This window comes from Haliaeetus leucocephalus, unplaced genomic scaffold, assembly GCF_000737465.1.
Source record: "Haliaeetus leucocephalus isolate CR32 unplaced genomic scaffold, Haliaeetus_leucocephalus-4.0 Scaffold101, whole genome shotgun sequence".
NCBI lineage: Eukaryota > Metazoa > Chordata > Aves > Accipitriformes > Accipitridae > Haliaeetus > Haliaeetus leucocephalus.
The window spans coordinates 3,213,995-3,233,065 of NW_010972537.1; the positions used below are offsets into that span (position 1 = coordinate 3,213,995).

A 19,071-nucleotide genomic window follows, 5' to 3' on the forward strand; every position below is an offset into this window, starting at 1 on the left:
CTGCAGTGAAAATAGACTTTTGGGTGGAAAGCTCCATCAGGCCACGGCAGCAGAATGAGTGACGCTGCTTCTCATCCAGGAAGTCAATGCTCCCAACAGGTTGTGGTGGTCTCAGCACAGAGAGGCATCCCCAGAGAAGCAGAGGGGAACCATGACTTTGCCTGTTTGGCTCTGATGGGAAGATTCACAGTCCACATGCCCCAGGAAATGCAATGAATAGCCATGGCTCTTTGCTGTGATTGTCAGTGCTTTTTTTTTTCAAGAAACAACCTCATACCTTAGCAGTTAGCAGCTCAGTTCGTTTAGGAAGTTAAAATAAATTACAATGGGATTTTTTAAATTAATTTCTTTAGGAGCTAATTAAAATACTGTTTGCCTCATTAATTCCAGTTGGCTCCCCTTAACACACGAGATGCCTACTCTCACACTGCCTGCGTAAAACTGCAGACACATCAGATACTACAGTCAGCAGCAGAACTCAGCTGGTCCTTCCAGCATGTGAAACACAGCTCTCCCAGGAGAGCTTTAAGAAATGATCTTCAAGATATGAATCATAGCCTGCTTTAGCGCTTAGGGCTAACTGTTCCTAGAAGGACAAGAACATACAAACTTCCCTGTTACACTACTGCATAAAATTATATGTATATGTGATATACAGTATAAACATATGTAATGTACAGGGCAGAATGAAAGTGCCAGGCCTTTGACGTACAGACAATGAGGGAGTAGAGAACCATGCATTATTATCTTCAGACATCAACTCCTAGGCTCTAATAAAGACAACAGAGAGTCTGAACTCTGTAACAGACATGCCATAAGCTGCTCTCTGCAGGACCCAACCTCTCTCCATTGGTTTGACTAGAGACTCAAATTTGACAGCTGAACTTCAATGGCATGAATATCCCTCACAGTATCTTCCCTATGACAGTATTCCACCTCCCACCACTTTTTGTTACACGTGCACACACACACACACATTATCCACATACACACGTGTATACCTACACACTGGTTTTGAGTGGATCTCTTAATCTTCTCTGCAGCAATTGGAGGAAGGTCTCCACACAAATGAGGTCTGAAGAAGCTTTCAAGCTCATACACAGCAGAAGGAAACAGGCCTCACATTTGGCTGTTAGATTACATCTTTTAAGTGACCTTTCTCAACTACAGCTCTAACTGATCAAATATCTAGATGTTTCACATCTCTGTCGCCAGCAGAGAAGCCATTTCTTGTAAAGGAACAGTCTCTCCTAGTCCAGCAGCCCCTGCAACCTGCTGGGGTGTAGCTCCAGCCAGGCAGCTCTTTTCTTGCATAAGGCAGATGGCTGTCTGCAGTTTCATGCAGGAGTAATGCTAGGTCCATGTCCAACACAGCAAGTGCCAAGTTTTCAAGGCCCAATTGACAGGCAAGGCCTGCCAGCATCCAGTCAGATCAATTTAAGTGACAGGTTGCACCAAGGTTTCACACTCACAAAGTCTTGCACTTGAAAGGAAGCAGCTTAACTGGGCCCTCAGAACAAAGTGGACCATCTATGGGGGAAAAAAGTGCTTCAAGGGGTGCTTCGAGAGCACTGTGTTTCTCTGACGTCGATCTCGTCTCCTCTCCTGACAGCCCACCCAACAGGTCCAGGTAGAGTCGAGTCATAGCAAGGTTCCTGCACGGCTTCCTAGGATTTAAACTTGAAGTAGGCTTCAACTGTAGTGAAGAAAAAAGGTGGTGCATTAGGGCAATACCCTGAACCGGAGTGGCAGGAAGGGAAGGAAACAGCATCCAGGTACTTACTTGCATATTCCTGTGGTGTCATGGCCTGGTTGATGATGCTAGTGAAGGCTGCGATCCAGTCCAGCTGGTCAGTCTCTGTCTCGCAGGTGAAGAGGTATTCCCGGTCAGGGGTGACAATGGTGAGGCCATAGTGCCAAGAGAAGTTGCCCTGTGTCCCCGAAGGCAATCCCTTCTGGACGCTATATCCATTCTCTCTGCTGCCCACAAATACCTCACCTTTAGCAAATGCATCCTGCACATCAGGAGGGAAAGAGAGGGATTTACAGAAGCCAGAATTCCCCAGAAGAACCAGGGAATAATAGCAGTGCACCTAAGGACAGGAGGAGAGTGGGTGAGGGCCAGGAATGTAGCAGCAAAAAGATCTGAAAGTGGTCAGGGTATTCAGAAGAGCAAGGAGGCTGTGCTCAAAGGCAGCTGCAGAAAGGAAAATTTAAGAGCATAGGTCTCGAGAGGTCTGAGAGAAGAACTGCTGCTCCTGTCTCCCCACGTCACCTCCCATGCCACTCTCCTCTGCACCACCACCTTTACACCACTGCCCTCCCTGTTCCTGTTGTTTGCAGGCAGTGAAACAAACACAGAAAGTGCACAATGAACTAAGTGGGATGGAAAGGGGAAGACCTAGAGTCTATTCAGAGCAGCTGGGGAACCTGCAAACCCCCTTACTGCAGAGCAAAGACTCTGGTTGCACTTTGACCCTGCCCTCAGCACTGCTGCCTGCGGCTGCCAGACGTCAGATCTCCCTCTCACCAAAGGGTCCTTGAAGTACATGAGCCTGCGGTGATCCAGCGTAAACCAGCGCTTCTTAAAAGCCTCTCTCTGCTGTGAAGGGAAGAGGTGACATATGTAAGGGGACAGTGCCCTCTGCTGCGAGCAGTGCGAATGGATACCCAAAATTCATCCCAACCGCTTGAACCAAGCCCCTGCCTTAACAGCAACCTCCTCCTCGCCCTTTCTGAGCTGAGAGCGGGGATCAGTATCAGGTTTTTCAGCCCCAACTGCTGTCCCCAACTCTTGGACTTGTGTGAAGGACCCCAGAGTTGAGACAGGAGAAATCTAGACGCTAAATACCTGTAAGGTCACGCACACACAGACACATGCAGAGAGATCTGTTGTTCTGGGAGAAAGCAGGGACTCTGGCTTCATCTACTTTCACATATGTCCTTCCCCTTCCTTTTATTCTCCCCTCCCTTGGTGCACACACACTGTTCCCACGGGTGTCTAAAGAGTCAGGGGGGAATGGGGAAACAGCAGGAGAAAAAAATTGAAGTAGGGAAGGTCAGTGGCTCTCTGGCAGGTCCCTGTTAGATTTTTTTCTCCCACAGCAGCCCACCTTGGGACCAGTCTTCTCCATGTATCCCTCCTTCAGGAAGTTTCTTGTCAGCCGATTTTTAATCTGACAAAAAGACAAGAGTAACATTCACTTAGCCATGTTTCTTCGCTTTTGCCCCCCCCCCCTTCCTTCCATTCCCCCAAATTCAGTCACCTCTTAAATTAATGTTTGTAGAACTGCCTAGCCTGGAGTCACTTCTGCCTTCAAAGAGCCCAGAAACAGCAGAGAGCTGTTGTTCTCTGGCCACCACAGGCCCTTATACACACGTTTTGTCATCCCTCTATCTAAACACTGCAATTTCCACTTCTGTACCTGGGGTTCTAATAGTAACTAATGAGCTCTTTTATCACATAACCGAGTACTGGCAGGAGACTCAGCACTGCGCTCTAGTGCTGCCTTACCTCATTATCGCTGGCAATGGGAAATGCTACCTTCAGATAATGGAACTGCACAGAACGAATGGCATTGAACCAGTCCACTACCTCCTGAGAACAGAAAAGGATGGGACAGAAAGCTTAGCCAGAGCAACAGCGAGCCATCTAAATTCACCCAGCTGCACCCAACCCTATGTTTACTACAAACACAGCCAGCTCTCTCTACACTGCACCTACAGCATCTCCCTCACACACACACAGCCAGCACGGCTGCCCCATTCCCCACATGCACAGGCAGCACACCTGCACATCTTCTACGGCAGCTCCTCCCACACAAACCAACTCAGCCAGTGCTCCTGCCCTGCTCCCTGCAGCAAAACCCTCTCACAGACACACAAACACAGAGCCAGAACCCCCACTGTTACCTACAGCAACTCACACACCCCCCATTCTACCCATGCTTCAGACTATTTAACATTAGCAGCTTCTCAAATCACCTCAGTGCTTTGCAGTGTTTGATGCTAAAACCAGATACCTTTCCACTTTCATGGTAGACAAATATATTCCGGGTCTTGTTGTCTTTGAGATAGGTGATCTGCAGGCCATTGGGGTTCCCAATCTTCACTGGCTGGAACGTAGCATTGATGACATCTATTTTAACATTGATTTTGGGTTCTTTGGCCTGAAAACAGAATGGTCTTGGTCAGCAATCCTAGTGGGAAAAGGACCTGAGCTACTGACTTAGTGGGGTAAGACAGGGTTAGAGGATTTTAAAAGGTAATAACTGCCCCTTCCCAACAAAACTGTTGTAGCACACACTCCCTTCACTGTGTGGCGTGCTCAAGCCCAACCAGTGGCCCAGTCCCTCCAATTTAGATTTGAGCTGTGCCCACCCTGGAACTGCCAGTGAAACACTGAGAGTGTATCTGACTTTACAGCTGAGCCAGTCTAAAGGCTAACTGACCTCAAAAGGAAAGAGCCTACTTCTAGAACCATAGAATAGTTTGGAAGGGACCTTTAAAGGTCATCTAGTCCAACCCTCCTGCAATAAGCAGGGACATCTTCAACCAGATCACGTTGCTCAGAGCCCCATCCAACCTGACCTGGAATGGTTCCAGGGATGGGGCATCTACCACCTCTTTGGGCAACCTGTGCCAGTGTTTCACCACTCTCATTGTAAAAAATGTTTTCCTTCGATCTAGTCTAGATCTACCCTCTTTTAGTTTAAAACCATTACCACTTGTCCTGTCATAACAGGCCCTGCTAAAAAGTCTGTCCCCATCTTTCTTATAAGCCCTCTTTAAGTACCGAAGGGCCGCAATAAGGTCTCCCCAGAGCCTTCTCTTCTCTGGGCTGAAAAAGCTCAACTCTCTCAGCCTTTCTTCATAGGAGAGATGTTCCAACCCACTGATCATTTTTGTAGCCTTCCTCTGGACCTGCTCCAACAGGTTCATGTCCTTCTTATGCTGGGGGCCCCAGAGCTGAATGCAGTAATCCAGGTGGGATCTCACCAGAACAGAGTAGAGGGGGAGAATCCCCTCCCTTGACCTGCTGGCCACGCTTCTTTTGATGCAGCCCAGGATAAGGTTGGCTTTCTGGGCTGCGAGCACACATTGCCAGCTCATGTTCAGCTTTTCATCTACCAGTACCCCCAAGTCCTTCTCCACAAGGCTGCTCTCAATCCCTTCAACCCCCAGCCGGTATTGATACCAGGGGTTGCCCCAACCCAGATGCAGGACCTTGCACTTGGCCTTGTTGAACCTCATGAGGTTTACATGGGCCCTCTTTTCAAGCTTGTCCAGGTCTCTCTGGATGGCATCTCCTGCTCCTCCCTATCGCAAGCCATTTCCTCCCTTGCCGCATTCATTTCAGGGAGATGAACTAGCAGACAGGTAGCCCTCCTCAAAACAAACCAAACAACAGGTTTTTGCCAATTTGGCTCACAGTGGGATGAGGTTGGTTCCAGGGGTGGTGCAGGATTACACAGCCAGGCAAATAGATAAGGGGTGAAGTGAAAGATCAGCCCTTTTATCAGCAGTGAGGGAGGGGTGTAGGGAAGCACAAAGGGAGAATGTGGGGAAATGTCACCCTGACAGTAGGAAGGGGACCCCACTCCTCAGTGACATGTTTTGTTATCATCCCTGGCCTGGGATGAGCAAGGCAACCTCAGAAACATGCATAGGAAATAGAAACATCTTTGTGACCCCACTGCCCTGGGTGGAGTACACTCCAAGGTGGGAGTTGACCACCATACTCACATCCTGCTTGGTGAAATACTTCAGACACCCCTCTCTCTCAGACAAGAGGAACTTGCGGGGTAGGAACTGCCCATTGTCTCGACCTCGCTTCCAGAGGATACCTTCCTTCACCCCTAGGAGCAGAAAGGCCACGTTTAAGAGCATCCCCCCACAGGCATGGTAGGCATCAGAGAGCTGCATGCAGCCTGGGGTTCCCAGCCACACCTCTGGGATAAAGCACATGATAGACTATTGCTGAGAACACTTGAGAAGGAGATGTCTCACCTCTGACTTACAGCTGAAGGTGGTGGTGTTCCTAGGTTTGCAGCCCAGATAAACAGTTACCAGAAGACACTCCTAGATGCTTCCCACCTCCTAGTCTGGCTCCCATTACTGCCTCTGACAGTGTGAGAGCCATCTCTCCTGTGAACACCAGAGTCCTGGCCCACGCAGACCCTGGCGTTGGACCAGAACTCTTCCCACTTGACTCTGCAGGCCCTTGGGCTCCAGCGCCTTGTGTCACAGCACTGGCAGTGACATTTCAAAGACAACTGCCAGGGTTGGAGGGGGTGGCATGCAGCAGGACAGAAATTCCTTACTGCAGAGGTCTGGCTCCACCAGGACAGCAAACGCCTTTGAAAAATGCCAGCCGGTAATACCAGGCTTGGAAGCAACCCGTGGCAGTGCCAACTTATGCTGCCCACAATTTAACACCCCCCCCAAAACAATGCCCTGTAAGTACCAGCTGGGTTCTTGGGAGTACTTGTGGGATTTGCAACACTGACAGTATGAGCTTTAAACTCATGGTGCTCAAAAGCTTCCAGCCAAGGCAACAGGCAGGATATTTTGATGCTGTGCTCTGCTCTTACCATCAGAATACGGCAGGTGTTTTCCCAGCTCGGTGAACTCTTTGCGTTCATATTTGGCCCGTATCCACTGTTCTCTCAGCACTCTAGGGAGAGAGGTGACAGGTAGCTCAGAAACGAACTAGGAGAACCCAGAAACGCCCTTCCCCCTTTTCTTCTGTATGCAGCAACTTACTGGCAGTCATTGTAGTTTGGCTGGTAATAGTAAATAGGGATGTGAGCTTCATATGTGGCTTTAGTCACAGCATTCCCATGCTTGGCCAGAAACTGCAGAGTTAGACAGAGAGTTAGCGCCTTCCCTTTGATACAGGCACATGTTGGACCTTTTTCTTTCCTGACCCACTACAGGGCTAGATGCACATCAAGCTCTAATGGAGAATTCTCTTTCCCCTCTGTTGCAACATCCCAGCAAAGTCTGGCTAAAGAAAAGTGGGTCTCAAAGGACTTGTCTACTCTCAGAAGTTACAGTGATTGCACCTGAATCAACAGAATGCCATAAATGTCACTTCCACGGGGCTGGGTGAACACACATTCCCTGGATTTGCTGCCATGCCCCACAGCTCAGGGGGGACCGAGTTCAACAACAGCTCTGCAATGCTGTCTAGGAGGACATTCCAAACCTCTTTGCTCTTCTCCAAAGAGCAGCGAGATACAGATTATTTTCTTTGGATCTCCAGAAAATTTTTTCAGTCCTCTGAAGATTAATGGGTTGAGGGGTGTGGAACAGGGAGAAGTCAAGTTCCCATAAATGCCATTTTTCTCAAGAGATCACATTATATCTGGAAACTTCTCTGAGCATGGAATTGCCCCAGGTTTTCCCCTCGTACTGCTGAAACCAAGAGAAGACATTGAGGCTGGATGGTGCTGGCAAGTGGGAAATGAGTAATCTGGAGTGACAAAGACCCTGAGCCTTGGCAAGATACATTGCAAGAGCTCTGCCTTTGCCATAAAGCAACAGGACATGGGGAGATACATAAGGCATGTGCATTCTACATCTCTCAGTGGGTTATGGGGAGTTATCCCCACTTGAGTATCCAGAGCATGAGTAGCAAAGGGACAGATTAAATCAGATTAAATCTCCAACTCTGTGAGGACAAAGGGCTGATTTTCCCAGGACAGTTAGTGTATGGCCTAGACCCAAATCACCTGACATAATAGTGGGAATAATGATCTCACCTGCACCTGAGCATCATCCCAGTGGTCCATCTTCAGGGATTTGACTTTGCTGATGCTAGGGATGTTGCGGTGAATTCCTGAACAGCTGAGGCATATAAAGACACCCAAAGTAGAGGATGCCCAGTCAGGATCTGAGAGTATAAAAAAGGGTATGACTAGAAGTGGTAAATTCCCCTGGGAGATATGCCTCAACTGAGAATGTAGTCCTGAGAGACAGAGAGCTGGGTGACCACTGTTTCATCCATGCTGGTTAATTAACACCCAAGGTACAGATGCCAGTCAGGAAAACGCATAGCTATTAGTTCCTCATTTCCCCTGCTTCAATGACTTCATCTGAATCTCTATTGACCTGAATCTTGAGAAATTCCAAAGTGCTCTGCAAACTCCCCTTTGTGTAAAGGGTCACCCACGATGAAAATGAAACCACCACTGGGAAAAGATTCCAGGAGCTGTTTAGTGCAACACAGCAAATCCCCAACAGTATTTAGCTCAGCAGCCTTGAATTCAAAATTTTCCTGGGAGAATTTAAGAAGGTAAAATGGTACTAATTAGCCCAGTCTTCATTTGGCTTGGGTGGTACGCTGCACATGCCCCTTTTGGGAGGAGTACGATGGGTGTTTTTAGCAGCGCTTGTAGGACCTCAAACTGGGTACCCTTTTGAGAGAGCAAGCCCTTCAGTAAAAGAAACCTCCAAGGTGCCTGTGGCAGGTTGTCAGTTCAGAGCTGAGTCACGGAGGAGACAATGCCCTCCTGAATCATGCCTTCTTTCTGGAGCAGTTAGGGTTTCACCGGGAGCTTTCCTGTCAGGTCCTGACTGGGCATGACCTTGGTTTGTATTTGAGATCTGACACAACTACAACCCACAGAGCTGCAGCTACACAGCCCCTGCTCATCTGGCACTACCACGTCCCGGCCCTTCTTCCCACCAGCGCTGTGGCATCTCCTTCCTCCTCCCTTGCCAACTCACCTCCAGGGAGAGGAAGCAAATACCCAGAGCAATGCCTCTCCTTTCTCTCCACCCCAAGCTCCTGTGCAGTCCAGACAGCCAGCACTAAATAGCTGCTAGAGACCAGCCCCAGCTCCCTGCTTCCAACTCTTCCTCCAGCAGCCCTCAGGGACTCACCCGGCTTCCCGCAGTCGGCGCACAAAGAGTTTTCCGCTCTTTTCCACACCTCCTTCAGGGCCTTCATGCTCCGCTCATTGCCTCCGGCCATCACTTCCAACGTTATCCCTCCAGGCAGGGCAGGACAGGGCCAGGAGGGCAGCCGCCTGCACCTTCTGCACCTGCAGGCCAACCCACTGGGTTGCCCAAGGGAGAAGGAGCCACCAGAGAGACAGAAGCTCTGGCAGATGGAGGAAAAAGGGGAAGGCAGGAGAAGCTGTAAGGTTAATGGAAGGAGGCCTGACGGTGCACCTGAGCTGGCTGAGTGCAGGCAGGGGCAAAGAGGCTGGAGGCTGAAGCGCACCCAGACTGTGAGTGAGGAGGAGGAGGAGGAGAAGAAGACCTGCCCCATGGGCGTGGAGGGAAGTGCAGCAATTAACCACAGAACTGGTTTTTCCGCATTTCTGCTGGTGAAAGGACAGGCCAGGAAAAGAGCACAAGCAGCAAGTGAGCTGATAAAGGCGAGGCGGCCCTGGATGTGGATGAGCAGCCACCAGGCTGTGTCAGGACTCATCATGCTCTGTGTGCTGGGGGGGGTGTTTGGCTGCCCCCGCAGTGCTTCCACCAAAGTCAGCTGGCCACCATGCAAGCATGACACCCATTTTTAACACGAGGACTGGAGGGCAAGAAAGGTTCAAGAGTTCAGCCAAAGCTGGTCAAGCCAGCAGACGCCACGGCAGTCCTGATGCCCCCACCTACTCACACTGGTACCCCTCTCCACCATCAACTACAGAAACCATGGCTGTTCTTTCAGGTCCTGCATCTTGGAGACTCGGTGTCAGAGCCAAGACCTGTCCCGGCACTTGCCTCCCCCAGCTAAGAGGAGCAGCTCAGGTGCCACTGACACCAAGCAATGACGATAGCTTGAAATAAACTCTCAGACCTTTACTGAAGAAATGCAGACATTAGATATTTGGATGAGCGACCTTTATTAAAGAGATGCTGATGTAAAAATACTCATAGAGAAGCAGCAGAGTGGGTCTCGGGGTGAAAGATCGGGCGCTACGCTGGCTGCACAAGGCAGTGGGCTTAGAGCCTTTTCCTTGGAGGGAGCTGAAGAGGAGCAGGAGCTGGAAGCACCTGAGCCTGAAGAAACCCCCTGTCCACCCCAGGCTGGGTGTTAGGGCCAGGAAGAGACACCTGTGAGGTCCACGATGGTGGCTTCTCTCTCCTGCCCCAACCTGGGGAAAGAAAGCACACCAGAAGCGGGCAAAGGGAACGCACACAGCTCCCACACACCGCTGGGACACGAGGACCCCACGTCTGCCTCACTCCGCTCCTTCAAGCTGCCCCACAGCCAAGGCAGCGGCACAGCCATCCCCTCCCTCCCGCCCCGCAGCCCACCATTCTCGGGGCTCCCCCAAACCCTGGGGCCGCTCCACCCTCAGCCCAACAGCGGCTCAGCCGACAAGACCCTCCCGCTTAGGACCTCATAAAGAAACCAACCTCCCCCCCAAAAAACACCCTTATGCCCGGCCAGGCGCGGGTGGCACAAAATGGCGGGCGGAGCAGGAGGGCCGCCCCTCACGGCCGGGCGGCGGCGGAAGAGGCGGGCGGGCGGCGGTAGTAGTTGTGTGGAACCGCCATGGCGCGCAAGAAGAAGAAGGGGCCGGCCGGCCGTGAGGGGAAGCTGGTGGTGACTTTCGACGAGGAGAGGCGGAGGTGAGGCCAGGGCCTACCCCGGGGGTGGGGAGGCATTCCCCGGTGAAGGGGGTCACTAAAAACCGCGGGGGGGGGATGTCTGTTTCTGCGTTGCCGGCGACAGGGAGTACCTGACCGGCTTCCACAAGCGCAAGGTGGAGCGGAGGAAGGCGGCGCTGGAGGAGATCAAGAGGAAGCTGAAGGAGGAGCAGAGGAAGATGAAGGAGGAGGTATCCCTACAAACATCCCCTGGGTCCTCCGCGGGAGAAGGGTCCGACCCCTCCCGCCATGAGCGGGGGGCAGGCCGCGGGGGCCAAGGCCGCCGGGCAGGAGGGGTCTTCGGGCTTCCCCTGCCCCGTTTGCTAGGGGTAAGGGGCCGTCCCGGGTGGAGGGTGGGCGGCTGGAGCGGCAAAGGTGCCGCAGTGACCTGTTTCCATCCCTCAGCGGCACCAGGAGTACCTGAAGATGCTGAGCGAGAGGGAAGAGGCGCTCGGTACGTGCTGGGCCTTCGGCGGCGGGGCGGCCGCCTGAGGGGTGGGAGGTGGGCGCCCGTGGTCCGACTCCCCCGGCTGGGTGATAAGAGCAGAGGTGCTCACACACCGTCCCATAGTGTCAGCTCCTCGGTCCTCCCGTGTCCCGTTGGGAAGCTGGGTAGGGATCTGAGCAGGGACACCCGCTGGCGCAGGGGCTCAGGTGGGTTGTGCAGAAAGGAGCAAGCAGGAGGACATCTCCAGGGTGTTACCAGCTCCTCTCTGCTGGGAGAAGGCGCTTGCCCTTCATGCTTGTAGTGCCGATGTTCAAGCCCCCCCGCGCTTTAACCCTGCATGCAAAGGCAGGGTTACTCCTCCTCGGCGTGGCACTGCAGGAATAAGCGAGCGTATCTTGTGAAAAGTTGGGCGCTTTGCAGCACAGGATTTCTTGTCTCCCCAGATGAGGCTGATGAACTGGAGCACTTGGTGACATCGCGGACAGAGTCTGTGAACATCGACCACCCAAACCACGTTGTAACAGTGACCACCATCAGTGACCTGGACCTCTCAGGGGCACGCCAGCTGGGACTGACCAACCCTGTGGTAAAGCCTCTTGCTGCGTCTCTGATTGTATTGGCCATAAACGTGCTTAGGGCTGGCTAGGTAGGCCTGGTGCTCCCTGAATATGCCCAAAAACTTGCAGCTGGCTGGGAGCAGGGATGAAAAGGAAACTTGTAACTTTCACATTCCTCCACAACTTATGTTGGGCCTCTAAAGAGGAAGAAATGTCCTATGTGGGGATAGCTCACTCCAAACCTTCCTGGAATCCTTTGTGAGTCCCAGCTTACCTTGTGCAAGTGAATGGTATCACAGGGCTGGATGGGGAGAATGTATTTTAAAAGCCGATGCAACACAAGCAGCAAGATTTCAGACTTTGCTGCATGGGCTATCCTCAACCTTTTTCCTGTGTCCTGTCCAGGAAAAATTACTATCAGCACGAGGAGGGAATTCTTTCTCCGTGATCCTGTGCTTGGACCACATATGAGGAAGCCATTCAGTTCTGGTTGTGGTTGCTTTTATTCTCAAAACATATTGTAACTGAGATCTCTTATTTGTTTCATAGAGGCTTTCAGGCACTGGTTGACTTGATCCTTTTGATCTTCATGACTTGTGGCTGGATTTGAGCTCTTTGGGGAAGTGCCTGTGTTTGGCAGTTAAACTTGTACAGTTACAAGGTCGTCATCTAATCTGAAAAGCCACTTTAAAAGGTTTTAATAGTAATTTAAGAAAAAAGATGAAACCTTTAATTCATACTTTAGACTTTAGTTGCTTGGCCATTAAGATCATGCTGAAGTCTTTAGATCTTAGGGTGGATTACTGTAGGACTTCTTGCTGGTTGTCCCTTTCTGAGTGGCTGCAATAAGAAACCTTGAGATTGGGACAGCAAGGAACGTGGAGAATCAAAAAAGACTTCATCCATGACTAGGTGGTTTACAAAACAGGATGAAACCAAGAAGGCAGCAGAAACACTGGAATCACAAGACTGCCTGTTTTAATGTGTCTATAGGGATTTTTCTTCTCTTTTTTGCTTCCTTTTTAAGGGAAAAAGTGATGGATCAGAAGAAGAGAAAGGGGAAGAGGTGGTGAACAAGCCTATAAAAGCAATGCCCAAGAAGTCCAGAAACCCCTTCCTATCTGAAAAGTATGTATGAATTCATTCAACTCTCTGCTGCTGGGCTGTGCATGCTCATCAGGAGGATCTTGCGTTCCCAGATCAGCAGTGTGGTTGCAGGGTGGGGATGCTGTGCTGCCTGGGTGCCGGTGGGCAGGAGCCAGCAGAGGGCACTGGCAGAGCACAAGCCTGCCCCAAACGCTCCATTTCCATGGCATTGATCCCTGGTGACAGCAGCAGCAGCAAGAAGAGAAAGAGGAGGATGCGGTGCAGGGCGGGCTTTGTCCTGAACTGTTTACCTAGTCCTTCTTCTCGGCAGATATTGCAGGGAAGGCTATATTGCAGGGTGCAGGGTTTGTCTCTAGGATTGAAGGTCAGAAGACCCTAAAGCTTAAAGCTTTGACATTCACCACATTTTTCAGTATCCAGGATTTACAACTACTTTGGGGATGCGGAGAGTTACTTAACTCTGTGGTGGCTGGGCAGCCCACTGCTCAGAAAATTCATTTTGGTTGTTACTGCACATGCAGACTTGCAGGTTTCCTGCCCTGTCAGGATGATGCCCAGCACAGTGGAGTTCCTCTGGGGCTTGCCATGGCTGGCATCCATTCCCACTGGGCCACACAGGGCTCTCCTGCTATTGTTGTGGTGTCGCCTTGCTCCTGCAGACTTTGTTCCCCAAACATTTCTCTCTTCCTGCCCTGCACAGGATCTCTTCTCTTACTGCCACACTGCACATGCACAGCCGGAAAAAGACGAAAGGGAAGAGACCCCAACGTGGGCAAGGCCCACGCAAGAAAATCCAGAAATCCAGCACGGGGCGAACCACTAAGACTCAGAGACGGCGGCTGACAGGCAAAATGGGCCGCGACCAAGATTAACAGAGAAACTAGTGCTCAGACCAGCAGCTGGAACAGTGCTCCACATCTGGCCTGCTGCTCTTCAGGGCCTCTTCATTGTGTGCAAGGGCCTTGTTTACCTGGCACTCTGACCAGCCAGCAGTGAGCACAGTTCAGCCTTTCTCTCACCTCCTGAGCACTGGCCAGGGTGACTAGATGCTCCACCCATTTATTTCTGCAGTGATCTCCAGCTAAGTGTCTGGGTGCCACGGAGTCTCTAAAAGCTTCTGCTGTGGGTCCTGTTCTCTGTTTTGCATAATCCTTCTGTCTTTGGGCCTCCCCTTCCAGAGCTGATACTTGGCTTTATCAAAGGAGAGGATCTGGGGTGGAGTGCAACAGGCACATGGTCAGGGCAGTTTATGAGACTTGGAAGAGCTCTGCTTCCGCTCGTGCATCAATGCCCTGGTATTTCTGCTGTGCAGTAAATCCTTTTTCCATGGAGACATGGTGTCCTCTAGTCTCACGTGTTTCTTCTCCAGTGCCACACCTGAATGCAGGGGTACTTTTTGTTTGGTACCTGTGCCAAGTGAAATTTGGTAACTGTGAATAAATCTTTATGAAGTCATTTTGCTAAGAAAAAAACATCTGTGACTTACTTGAAGCATAACAGCAACTGTGAAAACACCAGTACCAGCTTTAAAGAGGGGAGATGATTCCTGGTGCTTAAAGGATATTGAAATCCACTGGTGCTTGGGAAATGGAATAGCTAGGAGCTATTTCTGTGGTAACGCAGAGCCAGCCAGAGCCGGAATGGCTCATTCTGTTGTCTGCTGAATATGCTGATCTTAATTGCGATAGCACAAAGGAGTATGAAATGCCCTAATGCCCTTGCTGTATGTGTGTGGCCCTCTCTGGGATGGGAGCAGCAGAGGCTGCCCTTTACCTCAGGGCTGCTGCAGTCATCAGCAGTTAATTGCCTTTCTTCTTTGGACCTCAGTATATGTTTTTTAGCATGGATGCCTTCAGCAGGAAGGTGGGGGTGGTTTGCAGGGTTGGAGTTGAGGAATACTGCTGGCAAAACCGTGAGTGAATCCTCTGAGGAGGAGGTGAGCCTAAGCAGCGTGCTGGCTTCTGTCATGGCGTATCTGTAGGAGGTGGTAGCCATTCTGCCTCTGTCAGCTAGGTCTTCTCCCATGCCACATGTGTACTGGCAAGGAAATGACAAAGAAAAGGCCTGTGTGGCCAAAACCCACACCAGAAAATTGGCAACTCAGCAATGGGCGAGTACATAGATTCCTCATGCCAGAAATGGGAAGGGAAAGAGTAAACCAGTGCCTGAGGCTTCATGGAGGGACATCAGAGCAATGCTGATGGCCACCAGCTGCTAAAGCTAGCAGCACCAGCCTGATGTATCTCCCCATCATTTCTTGGAGCATGCACACATGAAGAAATTCTTCAGTGTGTTGAGGAGGAGGGTATGATCTCAACACTGACAGCAGCTATGCAATTTCTGCTAGAGCATCTTCCTCTGGAGGGAACTGGGTGACATGTATGCTTGTGAGGAATTGGGTCCCTTTGCACCTCCGTCTCCCTTCTGAAGAAGGTCAGTGGTGGGGAAGTGGACACTATTATCCCATGTGCTCACTGGTGCCTTGCGTTCTTGGACTCTGAGTCCCATCCTGAGCTGAGTTCTTAGGCACTAATGCTGAATAACCTCGGTCACATCGTGAAAGTGCAGTGTGTGTGGTTCCTCACCTCCAAAATCATTCTCATATGCTGCCTTAAAGGCCGCTCCAGAAAGCTCATGGGGTTTAACGCATGACCTTACCCGGCTTTCCTCTCTCACCTCGGGGTGTTGGGTGTTTCAGAGCTGTAAAAATGCAACTCAGAGACAAGGCCAAAAGTCTGTTGCTGCACTGGATCTCATCCAAAGTGTCCAAGAGGTGCCATGTGTGGAGCACCAAGTGTTTCTTGTTCTGGTTTGGGAATTACGTGCTCTAGAGCTGTTCTGCAGTTGGGTTTGAGAGAGATGTAGGAGGGAAGGAGAGGGAAGTTCTGTTTGGAGTGGTGTACCACACCAAGGGGACTGCAGCTCAAAGCTGGAGGACAGCGTGACACCCTCGGTCTGGGTTGTACAGCAGCTTTCCCTTCTCTCTGGGACGTTATGCCTGTGGGCAGAAGGTGACTTGCACTTCCACACCCCAGGAGTTTGCTCTGGAGCTGGGATAGCCACTGTAAAGGAAATCTACAGTCTGTGTGTTTGTGAAAACTGTGGGTTGGGTTGCTTTCCGCAGCCTGTAGACAGCCTGGCATGGTAGTTGGATAGTGCTGGATTACCTCATTGTAATCCTGATGGGATGTTAAAAGTGACCTCAATAGCACTTCGGTGTTTGTTACTTTGCTGCCAGGTGATTTAGAAGAATCTCTCTTTTAGTTTGCTGTTTCCTTGACCCTAATAACTTCTGAGCCTTTCTCAAGTGTCAGCCGAAATCTCCAACGGCCTCTTCCATGCTCTGAAAGCTTCCAGTTCCTGCTGGAAGTTGTGTTTTCACATGGGGGGGAAAAAAAAAGCACATGGAAAAACTGAGAACAGAACTGTTAAATCCTATACAGCATTAACCATCAGGATTGTTCGCTGCACTATTGATTTCTCCATTTGATTGATTAAAGTTTTATTTTGTAATGTAAATTACTGACTCAGCCCTAGCCTGCTGTCTTTGTTGTGCACAGGGTGTGCAGTCGGGCTACCCCAGGATATATTGGATCAAGGATATGAGCTCCCACACACAAGTTAGCGCATTAAGTGTTTGCCAGACACTTCACGGTTCATATCAGACTGTGGCTTAAAACTCTTGTTTGCTGCTTCCCCTTGTTTTCAGGATGGATTTGAGCGTTTTTGTTGTTTGGTTTTCCCACCCCCCAGCTGCTCACAAACAAGTTCCAGCTGTTCAGGAGGAGGCCACTTCCGAATATAAGGTACCTGCAAAAATCAACGTGCTAATGCAGCTGCTGCTCCGAAAAGGAAAAGCAGAGACCAGCAGTTCCCTGTGTGCTCCCCCTTGCACGACCTGCACACAGGCTTTTCACGCTTGGCTCTGCAGCTGGGTCACCTCGGGCACCTGCGCGTTACTCGTGCTTGCGCCCGAGGGCTCACACGGAGAGATGCAAGGCTTTGACATGGGCTGCCACGCTGGGGTTTCCATGCACAGTAGCTTTCACTGGCTAGACGGCGATTCCACACACGTGCGCACAAAAATATAATTGGGATTACAGAGGATCAAAACCAGTCCGGGAGCCAAAAAGGTCAGACAGTTGGGGAAAAATAGGAGTGCGACACAAAGGAGGCATGGTTGCAGCATGTGCATGAGCTGTGTGATAATTAGTGTGCTGTATTTATTGCTCTTAAGTAGCATATCAAGCTCAAGGCTGTAGCCAGTACAGTACCACTGCTGCTTCCAGCATTGTATTCCAGAAATGAACTGGGGAGAGAAGTTACTGCAAGAGTGACAAGAACTTTTGGGGAGTAATGGAGCCAAGTAACTGGGGTTGTCTAGGAAAGACAGGTTTGAAGAGTGGTTTGCAATGGGTAAACAAGAAGTGAAATTAAACTTTTTTTAACGCTCACCAGGACCGGGAAGAGAAGGAAGTTGAATCGTAGCAGGAGCAATGGAAGACGGACGTTAAGCATGTTTCACTAGGAACAGCGAGGTTCAAGCAGGGCTTGTGCTCTGCAAGTAAAGCCCGGCTTAGACAAACCTCTCTGGGGAGCGCTGTGGGTAGGGATGACCTCCTGTTGGAGCTGTGCTGGGGACATGGTGACGTTTGGCTGTCTCAGTGCTTGCAAATGAGTCCACTGCTTTGGCACCTTTTTAGGGTTCGGGTTAACCACCTCCTGGGGCGATAACCTCCGGGGGAGCGCTGAGGCAGGCGGTGGGGTGGTCCCGGGGGAGATGCAGCCGAGGAGAAGGGCAGGGAAGAGGCCGAGGTATGAGGGCGCAAGGCGGGGGGGAAGGAGCCGGTGCCCCCTCCCCAGCCGCAGCCCCCCCTCGCTCCTTCACTAGCCCCGCGGCCACCAAGCCCGGCCCGGCCGGGTCGGGTCCATCGCCCGCCCGCTGCCACCGACACGTGGGTGCCCGCACCCGTGGGCGCCATAACCCCGCGGCTCCGCCAGCCAGTCTAGAGAGCGATATTTAAATGAGTGCTCGGTGGCAGCCAATGAGAGGGGAAGGGGCGGGGCTCGCTCCCCGCGGTTCCCACGGCGAGCTTCATTGAGGGAGGAGCTCGGCGGGCGGCGAGGTGCTGGGAGCCTTGGGGAAGGTGAGGTACTGGGGGTACTGGGAGGCACTGGGAGCACTGAGCGTGGCTGGCTGGCTGCATGCGAGAGGCCTTGGGGATCACAGCATTATCCTGGTAGTAGGTCCCAAGGGATGTGGGGAGTGATGATTTGCCCATCAGGCAGTGGGGTGCCATGGGCTCCAGCCACAGGTGGCACTCCACGGGCAGGGGTGGGCAGTGATGTCGGGGTGTTTCGTGCTGCATCCCTGGCAGGTGAGTGGTTAGGGTCCTGTCCGGCATTTTGTGTGAACGAGTCAAGAAAACGCCCCAATGCAAGGAGGGAGGCTGCAAGGTTAGCAGTAGTGCAACTTGCTGTATTGCAAATGAGCGCACTGACAAACAAAAATTATAGCTTGGTTTTAGCATTGAAAATTGGCCCTGGTTGTTTTGGGGAGCAGCCATAGCCTTGATCAGCTGCTCTGACTCGTGTCTGTGCTTAGGGGAGCAGTGGCATGTTCACATCAGGGATGCTGGACTCATCCCACACTGATTTCCTGTACCTCTGTCGATGCCTCCTCCGGGCAAATTAAGCGGAGCCCTCCCAGCACAGATCACATCCTCAAATCCAAGGACTCACCCTCAAAGCCTGTGGGACAGAGGAGGTGATGGTGGGCAGGATGCTTGTGAAAAGCCAGGACAGAAGAGTGGAGGCCAGCTGTTGTGCTAGAAATGCTTGTTGCCCTTCACAGTTTTGCAATTGACTGTCCTATAGGTCTCAGAAATTTTAGTGGGATCAACAAGTTTAGGAAGAGTCTCAGTGGGTTTCTAAATTTCCTAAGCTGCTTATAGCTAGCCCTTTATGAGCAACATAGTCAAGAAGAAAGGTTTCCTTTTTGTGCCTTTTAAGAGAGCTTGAAGGGAGAAAACTTCCATCAAACAAAATAGCAGGACATGAGCATCACTCCCTCTATCCAGGGGGACTCCCAAATTGGGGGGTGTCAGCAGTCATTTGAGGGTGCAGTGCAGTGCCCTCTTCTAAAAGAGGTCCCTGCTGGAGCCTACCCTTTCATTAACTATAATTATATGGATCATACTGATCACCTTGCACCTGGATGCCCTTTGATTCCAATATTGCCAGCTGAGAGCAGCAAACTTCAGTCTGGGAATAACATTCCTGCTTCCACAGGAGCCTGAGGCTGGAGGACTCTAAGCTCTGGTCTTCTGCTGCTGTTCTTTCCTCCTTTTC

At 51.2% G+C, this 19,071-nt stretch overlaps 2 protein-coding genes across 2 annotated transcripts; one reads left to right on the forward strand and one right to left on the reverse strand.

Moving 5' to 3' along the window:
• Positions 1 to 1,585: 1,585 nt before the first annotated feature.
• LOC104842821 (arf-GAP with dual PH domain-containing protein 1-like) lies at positions 1,586 to 9,129 on the reverse strand. Its single transcript, XM_010585436.1, has 11 exons — positions 8,890 to 9,129; positions 7,767 to 7,897; positions 6,766 to 6,857; positions 6,594 to 6,676; positions 5,746 to 5,858; positions 4,023 to 4,169; positions 3,515 to 3,598; positions 3,114 to 3,176; positions 2,531 to 2,602; positions 1,784 to 2,015; positions 1,586 to 1,696 (listed from the first exon to the last, which is right to left on the reverse strand). The coding sequence occupies exons 1-11, from the start codon at positions 8,978 to 8,980 to the stop codon at positions 1,668 to 1,670; spliced, it is 1,137 nt and encodes a 378-aa protein (XP_010583738.1). The 5' UTR covers positions 8,981 to 9,129; the 3' UTR covers positions 1,586 to 1,667.
• Positions 9,130 to 10,470: 1,341 nt separating this feature from the next.
• Positions 10,471 to 14,184, forward strand: NOL12 (nucleolar protein 12). The gene is made up of 6 exons (XM_010585437.1): positions 10,471 to 10,590; positions 10,694 to 10,799; positions 11,014 to 11,062; positions 11,500 to 11,642; positions 12,641 to 12,741; positions 13,421 to 14,184. The coding sequence occupies exons 1-6, from the start codon at positions 10,514 to 10,516 to the stop codon at positions 13,590 to 13,592; spliced, it is 648 nt and encodes a 215-aa protein (XP_010583739.1). The 5' UTR covers positions 10,471 to 10,513; the 3' UTR covers positions 13,593 to 14,184.
• The last annotated feature ends 4,887 nt before the right edge of the window (positions 14,185 to 19,071 follow it).